Genomic DNA, 13,920 nt, shown 5'->3' on the forward strand with positions numbered 1-13,920 from the left:
TTTTTTTATGAGGTAGTATTCTTAAAGAAGCAGTAAAACAATTAAAGTTTATATTTTGTGGTACATATCATCTAATTTGGTTAAGTATTATAAGTTACAATTCATATAGCATGATAAGAGATATACACTATTTGATGAATTAAAAATAAGAACAAAATGTTTAAAATCTCAGTACAGTTTTGTTTATGGGGAGTTTTTGGTGAGTTTGAAAGTTAAAGTAACCTTCCTAGTAAGGAATGATCTATATCTTTGGCTTTTAATGGAAACTAACACATATATTCTTGCTTGGTGTTTTTCCACACCACTTCTGACACCACATGTGTGGAATTATTTTTGTTCTCACAGATTCTCTGTTAACACCTGGGTGTTCAACAGTTCAGTTCAATTCTGAAATTAACTCCTGGGGGTAGTGCAAAACCTCACAGGTTATTGGCTTAGTCCCATAAGACTGTCCCCACTTCATAGGCCAGTCAGTCACAAGTCCCAGGAGTCATCTGTACTTCTCACTAACCAGCTGTAAATTCAGGAGTCCCCTTGACCTTTTCCCCAGGCTTGATAATTTGCTAGAAATACTTACAGAACTCAGAAAAATACTTATGTCTACTGGTTTATTGTAAAAGATACAACTCTGGACTGACCAGATGGAAAAGATACATAGGACAAAATAAGCAGGGGAAGAAGATGTAGAGCTTCCATTCCGTCTGTGGGCATGTCACCCTCCCAGCACTTGAAGGTGTTCACAAATCCAGAAGCTCTTCGAATCTCAGTGTTCAAGAGTTTTTATAACCCAGTCTCTAGCTCCCCTACGCTCCTAGGAAGTCAGGGGTTTGGGGCTGAAAATGACCACCTTCTAATCACATGGTGTTTGGTCTTTCTGGTGACCAGACCCCATTCTGATGCTGTTCGGGGAGCCCCAACTTAAGCTGCTTCATTAGTATAAACTCCAATGTGGTCAAAATGTATGGGGCTTGTTAGGAATAAGAAAAGACATTCCTCTTAATCAGGAAATTACAAGAGTTATAGGAGCTCTGTTCCAGGGACTGGAAGCAAAGACCAAGTATGTATTTTCTATTATACCACAGTTCTTGTTAGGCTTTATTTTATTTATTTTTTTGAGATATCCATTTATTTGACAGAGAGAGAGAGAGAAAGAGAGAGAGAGCACAAGTGCACAAGCAGGGGTAGTGGTGGAAGGAGAAGCAGGCTTCCCACCATGCAGGGACCCAATGTGGGGCTCGATCCCAAGCCCCTGGGATCATTATCTGAGCCCAAGGCAGGCACTTAACTGACTGAGCCACCCAGGCACCCCTTATTATGCTTTGATATTAAATAAGAAGGTTTCCTTTGATTGTGCTATTATATTATTTACTAGGGAAAATTTAATTAAAGAATAGAAAGTAAGTTTCACTTGCAGCAAAGTTTAAATTTATTGCTTTTTTTCCTCTCATAGGTCACTGATGAATTATTGGAAAAAATTGCATCAAGAAGTCAGAATATAATTGAAATCAACATTTCTGATTGTCGCAGTATGTCTGATACTGGCGTATGTGTTCTAGCATTTAAGTGTCCTGGACTTCTTAGGTATACAGCCTACAGGTGTAAACAGCTTTCTGACACTTCTATTATTGCGGTTGCCTCTCACTGTCCTTTACTTCAGAAAGTTCATGTAGGCAACCAGGACAAACTTACTGATGAAGGACTCAAACAGGTAAATTTTAGCATCTATAAAATGATTTTACTCTGATTAACTAAAAATGTTTGCTTGAAGCTATGCCTTAAAAGATTATTATGTTAAAAATAATGTGCAGAGACTAAAATAAGCCATCTTATTTTTCTCTTGTATCCATGAATGTCTTCTTTAGTAAACTAGAGTGTCAGGGTCATAACTGATAAATTAACTTTGTTGTGTTTTATAGTGTATTTGTGAACTTCTGTGACAAACTGTTTATTAATTTATTCATTTGTTACTTAAATTTTACACCAAATTTTGCTTCAGGTACCAATGGTGTACAGTTTGGGTCAGCATGAGGTTTTAAAAATTTTAATTTACCTTTTATGTTACTAGATGATACAATTATGTGCTTTAAAATGTATGTTGTAAGGCATAAATGGAAGTCTAAATTAAAAGAGTATAAAATGAAATAAAAGGTAGGAATCACCTATATTTAGAACAATAATTTGATTTAAAATACTATTATATAAGTATTTTCTCTTTGATGCACTTCTTTGGAAATGGCATTTAAGATTTCTTGTCTCAGAGTGGATTATTCATTCAGTAAATATTCAATGGATTCTGTATGCCAGGCCCTGAATTTGTGAATATTGTGAATATTTAGTAATTCTCCCACTATTGTATTGGGTGCTTACTGTATTTTAACATTTAACCCTTGAAATAACTTTGTGAAATAGTTAGTGTTAAACTTATTTTGAATTAAGGCTTAGAGAGATTAATTAACTTGCTTGATGTTTAGCAAATGATGGAGCTGGGATTTAAAGCCTAGATTCTTCAAAATCTCTTCCATCTTTCCACTGTTCCACTCTAATAGACTAAAAGACCTTCTCTAAGATCTTGAATAAAGGGGCTTGCTCTTTGATAGTAGAGGCCGTGCACCTTTGCCATTCTACTTACCATTGCTTTTGGCAAACACTTTTGGAAGAAAGAACTGATAATTTCATTTAAAAACTTTGTTAGGATTAATGTTTAAATTTAGAATTGGAGTGCAGTTCTTACATTTCCCAATAAAAGTAGAGTATCAGTGAAGTCCTAGATTTAAGTTTGATCCGAGATGAACTTAGAAATAAATGAAGATTCCTAAATTTAAATACTATAGATTAATCAAAAGCTCAGTATTAGAAGAAATCTTGGAATATTGTATCCTAAATAGTACTGGGTGTGTCAGTCCAATTTATATATTATGAATGCTAAAATGTATATGGGAGCCTATTTTGTCTGCAAAGGGAAATTGTGCAGTAACAGTGTTACTTGTTTTAATATTTGTCCTAATCCATTTCTGTTATATATAGGATTACTCACTAGCAATATGAAGCTCTTAAATGTATTACAACAAATTAATCTTTAATGGGGAAATTCTAAATTTTACCAACATGGCATGGTTTTTTTGTGATGGAAAAGTCCCAGCAAATTATATTTCACAATGAATCATTTTTAAAGTTCTCTGTATTTATTAAGAAACGGACTAAATTTTGTTATGTATTTAAATAAGATATAATATGGATAGGTACCAGTCGAGCAGATTATTAAGGGTATCCTTATAAGAATAAGACCATAGTTATGGTTAAAATAGATGGAAAAAAAATCCCTAGAGGAACTACACTTAAATATGCCAGTCAAGTATCATGAATTTATCCATCTTTACAACTTTGAGATTAATTATGTTAAATCTTTGCTAGAATGTAAGGTATTTTGAAACCCATTAATTTATGATAGATTAGATGTTTGCTTCAGATTTTCATGTTTTCTGAATTAGTTATATATGAAGTAATAATCTGATAAAAGTAGTAAAACAATCTAAATTTTTTCATCCATAAGTAATTTTAAATAATTAAATTACATTAAGTAATTATATAAGAACCTCATTGCAGTATACTTTCCTATACATGACACTTTCCTATACACAGTGTATTATATACTGTAGCAGAGTGTGTCCTATTTCAGCTTCTTTCTTCTGATGGAATAGTGTTGTGGTATAGTAGAAAGAGAATGGCTTTCATTTATACATAAAATAGAATAAAAATTTTATGAAGCAATACATAGCATTATATGCACATTAATATTTTTTGTTCTATATTATGTTATATAAATGTTGGCCTTGACTCAGTAAATTTACTTCAAGTCCCATTGATGTTTGGTGAGCTGTGCTGTGGCATATGCTATAGTTTTAGTGAACTAACAATTTAGAAATATATAACAAAGTTCCAAAAGACTTAGAATGGAACTGTTCATAATTGATGGCTTTTCCTGGGATCATTTTTTCTTTTTTACTCAAACATAGCATTTGATTGAATTGTTGATCCTGCAGTTAAAGTTGCAGGGTTTTAAGGTTTTTTTTCCCTCTTCTGTTGTAAAAACTGACAAATGTTTTAGAATGGTATGCATATATTTTATTGATAATATCTTTTTTTTAAAAAAAGATTTTATTTATTTATTAATGAGAGACACAGAGAGAGAGGCAGAGGCACAGAGGGAGAAGCAGGCTCCATGCAGGAATCCTGACATGGGACTCGATCTGGGGTTTCCAGGATCACACGCCGGGCTGAAGGTGGCGCTAAACTGCTGAGCTACCCGGGCTGCCCTGATAATATCTTTAAAATATATTTCCATCATAACAACTATAATTTTAATTGACTTTAGCAAATACATGAAATGTATTTTTGAGTTCTATATGTTTATAAAAGTAGTTATATAAAGTATTTCAGTGTGGAGTTCTAATGGATTTAAATTTTATTATTTTAATTATTGCATTCTCCTTAACAGTGTTTCTAAAACTTATGTGAAGCACCTAAATATCAGACTGTTTTTGGCTGAACAATATATTCTTTGTGAAATACCTCCTTGAAATCCATAAAAATAACTCCCAAGTAATTTTACCAGTGGAATGTATCTGTCATATACATCTTATAAAAACTACAATCACATATGTGATAGGGGAAAGCACTAAATATTAAGAGTAATAAACTCTGAGTTTTTCTAGTATTTCATTGCCATGGAACACTTGCCAGGAAGAACAGATAGACATAGCTACAGTATTCAAAGAAATCTAAGGATTTATATCCATTAAGTTACTATTTTATGTGACTACTTGTATTTAATCTTAGCTATTTAATACCTCAATACAATTCATGGATTTCTGTAGAAATTTGGAAATCGTCACTATAGATATCTTCTCAGATTAAAATGGCGCCCAAATAATAAATGTTGCATTAGTAAATTTATCTTGCTTTATTATGAGTTTTTAGGTCTTTAAATATAAATATTTAATATTTATATTTAATATCAGTGTGTAGGCAGTTCCAAATCCTCCTCAAGAGAAACATCAAAAACAAGCAGACACTTTTAGAACCAACTTTGCCAGAACTCTGGAAAAATGTCTGTACTTTCCAGCAACTAAAGCAAATGTTGAACCAAGGAAAAGACAGTTGAAAAATGGTAGGAAGGCTTTGTGGCATTTTTACTTGTCTGTGTCCCCCACCCTCCCCAGCTTGGCAACAGTCTTGAAGGTAGCAGCCTGGTTCCAGAGGGAGCAAAGCAGAGCTTATTAAAAAGTATCATCTTTGCCTATTCTAACCTGTCTGGGAGTTTCTTGAAGGATTGATGCAAGGTGCTTATATCTGTTTCACCTAACTGAGGCTGGAGAAGCAGTGGGCATTAACTGAAATATGGTAAGGCAAACAAAAACTGCAGATCCTCATGACAAAAGATTATGGCTGAGTCTTACCTTAGACCTGAGAAGAAAAGCCAGGGAGAGCATTTCTTTGGGAAATTAGGGTAGTCAAAGTGCCAGTGTATACAGGGGAATTTAGAAAACCACGTGTATACCCAAGGTAGGACTCATGCTCAGGAAATATTTGAGAAACCCTTAAGCTTTCCCTGGCTCTTCTCTTGGCTTGATGCAGGTAGTGACAGCCAAGACAGCATTGTACATATTATGGCTAAGTGTTGAAGGAGTACCGCAGCACAGAACTAGTCTAGTCTAAGAAACATGTTTTTTTTGTTTCTTTCTTTTTTTTTAAGCTCTTTGTACTCAAGGAAATACCAGTCAAAACAGTGGCTGAACATAAGCCAGTTATATATAATTTCTTTGATAATTATAGAAAGAGAAGGGTGAGAATCTGATTTTTAAAGTTACCATGTTATAATATACCATAATACTTGAATGTCCGGGTTTCACCACCAACAAAAGCACAAGGTTATGCAAAAAAAAAAAAAAACAAAAAAAAAACCAACCAACCAAACAAACAAAAAAACCAGGAAAGAATGGCTCACCCAGAGGAAAAAATAATTGATAGAAACCATTCTTTTTTTTTTTAAGATTTTATTTTTATTTATTTATTCATGAGAGACACAGAGAGAGGCAGAAACACAGATAGAGGGATAAGCAGGCTCCATGCAGGGAACCTGATGTGAGACTTGATCCTGGGACTCAAGGATCACATGCTGGGTGGAAGGGAGGCACTCAACCACTGAGCGACCCAGGCATCCCATATAGAAACCATTTTTGAGGAAGTCCAGACATTGAACTTTGTAGGAAGATATTTTAAATCAATTATTGTAAACATTGTACAAGAGTTAAAGGAAAGCATGGACAAACAACTAAAAGTTCTGGAAACTGAAAGAATTCTAGAGAAAATGATGTATGAAAAAATTGAGAATAATCAGTAAAGATCCTAGAAATAATACAGAGGAACTAAATAGTAATTCTGGAGTTGAGAATTATAAAGTTTGCTAGAGGAATGCAACGTCAAATGTGGGAAGGCAGAAGAAACAATCTGTGAACTTGGAGATAGGACAAAATGAATTATTGCAACTGAGAAGAGAAAGACAAAAGAATGAAGAAAAGTCAATAGAGCCTAAAGGACCTGTAAGATCCCATAAAGGAGAACATAATTTGCATTATTGTAGTCCCAGAAGGAGAAGGGAGAGAGAAAGAGGCAGGAAGAGTATTTGGAGAAATAATGACCAAAAGTATCAAATTTGATGAAAGACATGCATCTATATATCTAAGAAACTCAACTCCAAGCAGGTTAATTTCAAAGAGACCTACAATGCGACACATAAAAATTGTCAAAAGTCAAAGAGAAATAGAGAATCTTGAAAGCAGCAACAAGAGCAGTGACTCCTATAGTGTACAAGGGATCCTTAGTAAGATTAATAATTGATTTCTCATACGAAAACATGGAAATCAGAAAGCAATGGACTCACATCTCTAATCTATCTATCTATCATCTATCTATCATCTATCTATCTATCTATCTATCTATCTATCTAAAGATTTTATTTACTAGAGAGAAAGAGAGAGAGAGCTTGAGCAGGGGGAGGGGCAAAGGGAAAAAACAGACTCCCCACTGAGTGGGGAGCTCAATGTGGGGCTTGATCCTGGGATTCCAGGATCACAACCTGAACTGAAGGCATATGCTCAACTGACTGAGCCACCCAGGTGCCCCTGGACTGATGTATTTAAGTGCTAAGAGAAAAAATATCAACCAAGAATTCTATATCTGGCAAAACTGTTCTTCAAGAATGAAGACAACAATAAGATATTTCCAGATAAAAAATGAAGGAACTTAGCCTAGCTAGTTCAGTTGGTAGAACATATATGATTTTTAATCTTGGGGTTGTAGGTTTGGGTCCCACTGTGGGTATAGGGATTACTTAAAAAAATTAAAAAAAAAATCTTAAAAAATACATTGAGGGAATTCACTGTTAGGAGACCTGTCCTACAAGAAATGCTAAAAAAGGAGTCCTTTAGGCTAAATAAAAAAGACACTAGCTAGTAACTGAAAGCTGAATGAATAAAAAAATAACATGATAACTGCATAGGTAAATATAAAAGATAGTTTTTCTTCACTTTTGGTTTGTGATTACTCATTTTTTCCTATGAAATTGAAAAAGAAGAACTATAGAGAAAATGGATGAGACCAAAACTAGTTTCTCTGAAAATATTAATGACAAACCTTTCAGTAGTCTAAGGAAAAAAAAAAAAGAGAAGCCTCAACTTACTAAATCAGAAATTTAAGTATGAACATTATCACCAACTTTATAAAAATAAAAAGGTTCTACAATAAAATGCTGAGCAGCTATACACCAGCAAACTGGTGTATATTCCTAGAAATACACAAATTACAAAAACCAACCCAAAAAGAAATAGAACATATGAATAGACCTACAAGTAAGGAAATTGAACCAGTAATAACAATCCTCCCAACAAAGAAAAGACAGAGACCAAATATTTGGCTTCCCTGGTGGATTTGCTCAAACATGTAAAGAATTAATATCACTCATCCTTAAACTCTTCGAGAATGTTTAAGAGGCAGCAGTACTTGCTAACTCCTATGAGGCCAGCATTACCCTGATTCTGAAGCCAGACAAGGACCAGAAAAGACAACTACAGAGCAATATCCTTAATGAGTATAAATGCAAAAATTCTCAACAAAATAGCAAACAGAAGCCAGCAGCATATTAGAAGTGATTTATCCCTTGATTGCAAGGGTGGGTTACCATATAAAAATCAATCTGATATACCACATTACTAGAATGGAGGAAGAAAAACTCAAAATCATTTTATTGGTATAGAAAATACATTTGGTGATTCCAGTACTTGTCCATAATAAAATCACTCAAAGTAGGAATAGAAGGATACTTTTTTTTTTCTTTTTAAAGATTTTATTTATTCATGAGAGACACAGAGGCAGAGACACAGACAGACGGAGAAGCAGGCTCCCTGCGAGGAACCCGATATGGGACTCAATCCCAGGACCCCGGGATCACGCCCTGAGCCAAAGGCAGACAGACAGACGCTCAACCACTGAGCCACCCAGGAGACCCTGATTTGATTTTCCACTGCATGTAAAAGTTACGCTTACACTTAATTGTAGTCTATTAAGTGTGCAGTAACATCATGTCTAAAACAATAATGTACATACCTTAATTATCAAAAGCTACTTTTTAAAAAAATTTTATTTATTTATGATAGTCACACACACACAGAGAGAGAGAGAGAGAGAGAGAGAGAGATAGGCAGAGACACAGGCAGAGGGAGAAGCAGGCTCCATGCACCGGGAGCCCGACGTGGGATTCGATCCCGGGTCTCCAGGATCGGGCCCTGGGCCAAAGGCAGGCACTAAACCGCTGCGCCACCCAGGGATCCTAAAAGCTACTTTTCTTGCTGAAAACTGCTAACCATCATCTGAGCTTTCAGGGAGTCATAATCTTTTTGCAGGTGGAAGGTCTTGCCTCGATGTTGTTGCACTGACTAGGGTGTTGGTTGCTTAAGGTTGGGGTGGCTGTAGTAGTTGCTTAAAATAAGACAGTAGTGAAGTTTGCTGAATCAGTTGTTTCTTACTTAATGAATGGTTTCTCTGTTGCATGCGAGACTGTTTGATAGCATTTTACCTACAGTAGAACTTCTTTTGAAACTGGATTCAGTCCTCTCAAACCCTGCTGCTACTTTATCAGCCAATTTTATGTAATAGTCTAAATCCTTTGCTAAATCATTTCAATAATCTTCACAACATTTTTAGCAGGAGTAGATTCCATCTTAAGAAATCACTTTCTTAGCTCATCCATAGGAAGCAACTCTTCATCTGTTAATGTTTTATCATGAGATTGAAGCAATTCAGTCACATCTTCAGGCTCCCCTTCTCATTCTGAAGAAAGTATAAATGTATATCTCTATGATCTTGTATTTGGTCCTGATTTTTTACATGTGACAACTGAAGGACAAGCAATGTGAAAAACATGAACTGGACTTGATTAAAATAAAAAATTTTGTGTTTCAATAGATACTCTCAAGAGAGTGAACAGGCTACCCATAAAATGGAGAAAATATTTGCAAATCATATATTTGGAAAGAGTTTAATAATATCAGATCGACAAAACCCCTCCCCAAGAACTCAATTGAAAAATGAACAAAATACCTGAATAGACCTTTATCCAAGGAAGAGATACAAATGGCTCAACATCATTAGCCATTAGAGAATTGCAAATCAAAAGCAGGATGAGATACCACTTTACACCTACTCTGATGTAAATAAAGCCCAACATACCCAAAAAACAAATAACAAAGTGTTGCTTTGGATGTGGAGGAATTAGAACTTTGTACATTGCTGGTGGGAATGTAAAATGGTGCACCTGGTGTGGAATACATTTTGATGGTTCCTCAAAAGATTATACACAGAATTACCATATGACTCAGCAATTCCACCCTAAATATATACCCCCAAAATTGAAAACATTGACTGAAATAGCTACTTGTTTCTGTTAATTTTCATAGCAACGTTATTCATAAGAGTCAAGATGTGGAAACAACCCAGGTGTCCATTGAGAGATGAGTGAGTAAACAATAATATAATATATGTAATGGAATATTATCCAGCCATTTAATGGAATGAAATGCTGATGCAGGTTACCACATGAAGGAATCTTGAAAACATATGCATAGTTAGATAGGCAAGACACAAAGAACAAATGTAGTATGATTCTACTTATATAAAATACCTAAAATAGACAAATTCATAGAGATATAACATAGAGGTTTTCAAGGACTGGGGGAAGAAGGGAATGGGGAGTTGTTTAATGGGTAGAGAGTTTGGGGTGATGATAGTTTTAGAAATAGGTGGTGATGGTTGCCTAACACTGAATGTGATCAATGTCACTGAATTATATGCCTAAATATGACCAAAATGGCAATTTTTATGTTCTATATATTTTATCCCACTAAAGGAGAAGAGAAATACGTTTTTAGATTCTAGATTTATATAAGATAAAGGAAAATAGTCAATCTGTCCCTCTAATCTATCTTTATGTGTCCCAGTGATGTTCAGTCAGTTAGGGAATGAGCAGGTATGTATTGAGCATCTACCATGTATTAGGCATTATTTGTATATTCTAATTATATGTTCATATGTTTAATTTCTTTTTTGATTCACATCCACTCTATGAGTTAGGTGTTAATCCTTTTTTATAGATGAGGAAGCAGTTACAGAGAGATAATAAGTAATTTATCTGAGGTGAAGTAGTTAAGTGGTAGGACTGACATTCGTATCCAAGGGTGTCTTGTGTTCATACTAAATTGATTTAGTTCTTTCCCTCCACTTTTTAGATGATATGGCACATGTTTTTATCCCTATAATAATAATTAATGTTCATAAAAGAAGACTGAAAAACTAGAGGTCGTTGAAAAGCCTTTTTTAAAAATCAAAACTGTTATGTTTAATTAAAGGATATTTTAAGTATTCTCTTTCTAAATTAGAATCACAATTGGCAAAAGGAAGTATATGTATATATACATGTTGGGTGTTTTTTGTATATGCTACATTGTTTAATCTTCACAACAGCACGGGGGTGATATTTCAAGATGAAAAATGGAATCTCTTGTAAGTTAAGTAAGTTGCCCAAGTTCACATAGCTGGGAAGATGTGGAGCCAGTATTCTCTTTAAAATCTGCATGAGTCATATCATGTGGTATCATGTCCAGGATTTTTAAAAAAAATATTTGAGAGAAAGAGCACAAATCAGGGTTGGAGGGGGGGCAGAGAGAGAGAGAGAGAGAGAGAAGCAGATTCTCCACTGAGCGGGGATCCTGACATGAGGCTGGATCTCAGATCATGATCTGAGCTGAAGCAGACAGACACTTAACTCACTGAGCCACACAGGTGCCCCTCATATCTAGGATTTTAAGCTGCGATATCCAGTTCTAGAGAGTCCAATGACTAGAGAGTATTTTTCATCTATAACTAGAAATGTAGAGTCTTTATATAATGCCAAGAGGCTTCTTTTTTTCCTAGAAATTCATCTTTATAGCATTTTTGAAAATTCCCTTTGCATAGATCCTAATGAATACCTTTCTAATAGCTTCCATCTTTACCTATTAAAAATGATTAATAATGATATATAAACATTTCTTAAGCCCTTTAAAAATATTTTATTTATTTATTTATTCATGGGAGACACAGAGAAAGGGAGAGAGAGGCAGAGACACAGGCAGAGGGAGAAGCAGGCTCCACGCCGGGAGCCCGACATGGGACTCGATTCTGGGACTCCAGGATCATGCCCTGGGTTGAAGGCAGGCGCTAAACCACTGAGCCACCCAGGGATCCCCAGTGGCTTTGTTTAGAACATGATTTTTCCAGTACAGATCTTCATCGGCTTACTGTGGGATTATATTTGATGAACTGTTTGTAAATTGAAAATCCCCTTGCTTAGAACCCTTATATTAGCTTACAGTCGGGCAAAATCATGTAACACAAAGTTTATTTTATAATAAAGTCTTGAATATCTCATATAATTTATTAAAGTGAAAAACGGAATGGCTGTCGGGGTACAGAATGATTGTAAGTGTACAGGTCGTGTACCATCATGATTGTGTGGCCACTGGGAATTGCAGTTCCTGCTGCTGCCCTGCGTCAGGAGAGTCTATGCATATGGCAGGGCTGGAAAAAGATCAAAGTTCAAAATTCAAAGTATGGTTTCTACTGAACTCGTATTGCTTTCACACCGTCTCATAGTAATCTTAAGTCAAACCAGCCTAATTTAGGGACCATACTTTTGTCTTACCCAAAACTCGTTCAACAGCAGCTTTTTATGGCTTGCTTTCACTGAATGAAAAATTATTCAACCTAGTTTTTATAGCAACAGGTTTCTTTTTTCTTCTCATTTAAGCCAGTTTATTTATTTCTTTTCTTTTTTTTTTAATTTTTATTTATTTGTGATAGTCACAGAGAGAGAGAGAATGAGGCAGAGACACAGGCAGAGGGAGAAGCAGGCTCCATGCACTGGGAGCCCGACATGGGATTCGATCCCGGGTCTCCAGGATCGCGCCCTGGGCCAAAGGCAGGCGCCAAACCGCTGCGCCACCCAGGGATCCCCCAGTTTATTTATTTCTTAATGTAATTATGTTATAAAAATTAGTAAAAACCAGTATGGGAACAAATTTCCCTACTTCTTGGCAGTTTTTTTCTTACTTTTATTGGCACTTGGCTATTTCAGGGTGTTGATTTTTTAATGTGGTAAAATGCACATAACATTTACCATTTTAACCATTTTTAAGCAAACAATTCAGTGGCATTATGTTTATTTACAGTGTTGTGTAACCATCACCAATATCTATTTCTAGAGCTTTTTCATCATTTCAAAGAGTAATTCTATACCAATTAAACAATTACTTTGTATTATCCCTGCCTTTCTTCCTCATCTCCCAGTAAGCTCTGCTTTGAGTTCTGTTTTTGTAAATTCTAGGTCTATTCTAGTTATCCTATAGAAATGGAATTATACAAGATTAATTATTACGTGTTTGGCTTATTTCACTTAGCATGTTTTCAAGGTTCATGTATGTTGTAGCATATAATAGTTTCATTTGTTTCCATGGCTGAATGATATGCCATTGTATGTATAAGCTACATTTTTTTTCTATTTGTTGATGGACACTTAATAGGTTCTGTGTTTTTAAAGTTAAGTTGGAAAATTTTTAATCACAATATTTCTTAGTTGAAACAGTGACAGAATTTTTGTGTATTGATGGTAAAATAGCATTTTTGTTGGTTTTTTTTCAAGGAAATGTAGAAATATTTTAATTTACATATCATATTACAATGAATCAATATGAAGTCAAAAGTCCAAAATTACATTCATAAAAATTCCATACATCATCCTCATTATAATCAGTTTCTATACAAAGATTTACAGATGTCCAATGTATGTAATTCTTCCTCAGTGTGCTATAGAGTTTAGAAGTTCTGCTCGAATATTCATTCCCCAAATCAAGCGCAGAATCTGTCTCTTTATCAATTTCTCCAATGACTGCAACATTGTCACCTCTTACGATGTATAACCCTAGCACCACTTGTTCTACTCCCTGTGAAGAGCTGAACACTCGTTCATGGCTTTCATCCAAAATCAAATTAATGGTCTGGTCAAACCCTTTCAGTGTTCCCACAATCATCCTTCCATCGGAAGTGATCACTGCGACGGTTCGGTTGATGTAGTTCTCCAGGGCGGACGTCATGATGCTCGGGCCGATGCGCTGCGCCGCACCTTTGTTGGTTTTCTAAAAAAAATCTTTTCAATGTGTAATAGATTAATCCAATGATCATTCTGTATATGTTAAAATATATTATTCCATATATGAATTTTCATTTACTCTGAGTTTTAATTATATACCATTGCAATACAATGAAAAGTAATTA

The 13,920-nt window shown here is 35.0% G+C and overlaps 1 protein-coding gene and 1 pseudogene across 10 annotated transcripts in view; one reads left to right on the forward strand and one right to left on the reverse strand.

Annotated features, from left to right (window-relative positions):
* FBXL17 (F-box and leucine rich repeat protein 17) overlaps nucleotides 1-13,920 on the forward strand; it is a 495,829-nt gene that overhangs the window by 30,557 nt on the left and 451,352 nt on the right. For all 10 annotated transcript variants that reach the window (XR_007409545.1, XM_025437863.3, XM_049107952.1 and 7 more), the window contains exon 3: nucleotides 1,451-1,708. Coding sequence is in view for 9 of the 10 variants with exons in the window: in XM_025437863.3 (XP_025293648.3) it covers nucleotides 1,451-1,708 (258 nt within the window). In the remaining variant the exon portion in view is untranslated. The remainder of the gene's footprint in view (nucleotides 1-1,450; nucleotides 1,709-13,920) is intronic.
* LOC112653604 (U6 snRNA-associated Sm-like protein LSm8) lies at nucleotides 13,289-13,762 on the reverse strand (annotated as a pseudogene).

Source organism: Canis lupus, chromosome 3 (genome assembly GCF_003254725.2).
Source record: "Canis lupus dingo isolate Sandy chromosome 3, ASM325472v2, whole genome shotgun sequence".
Classification (NCBI taxonomy): Eukaryota; Metazoa; Chordata; class Mammalia; order Carnivora; family Canidae; genus Canis; species Canis lupus.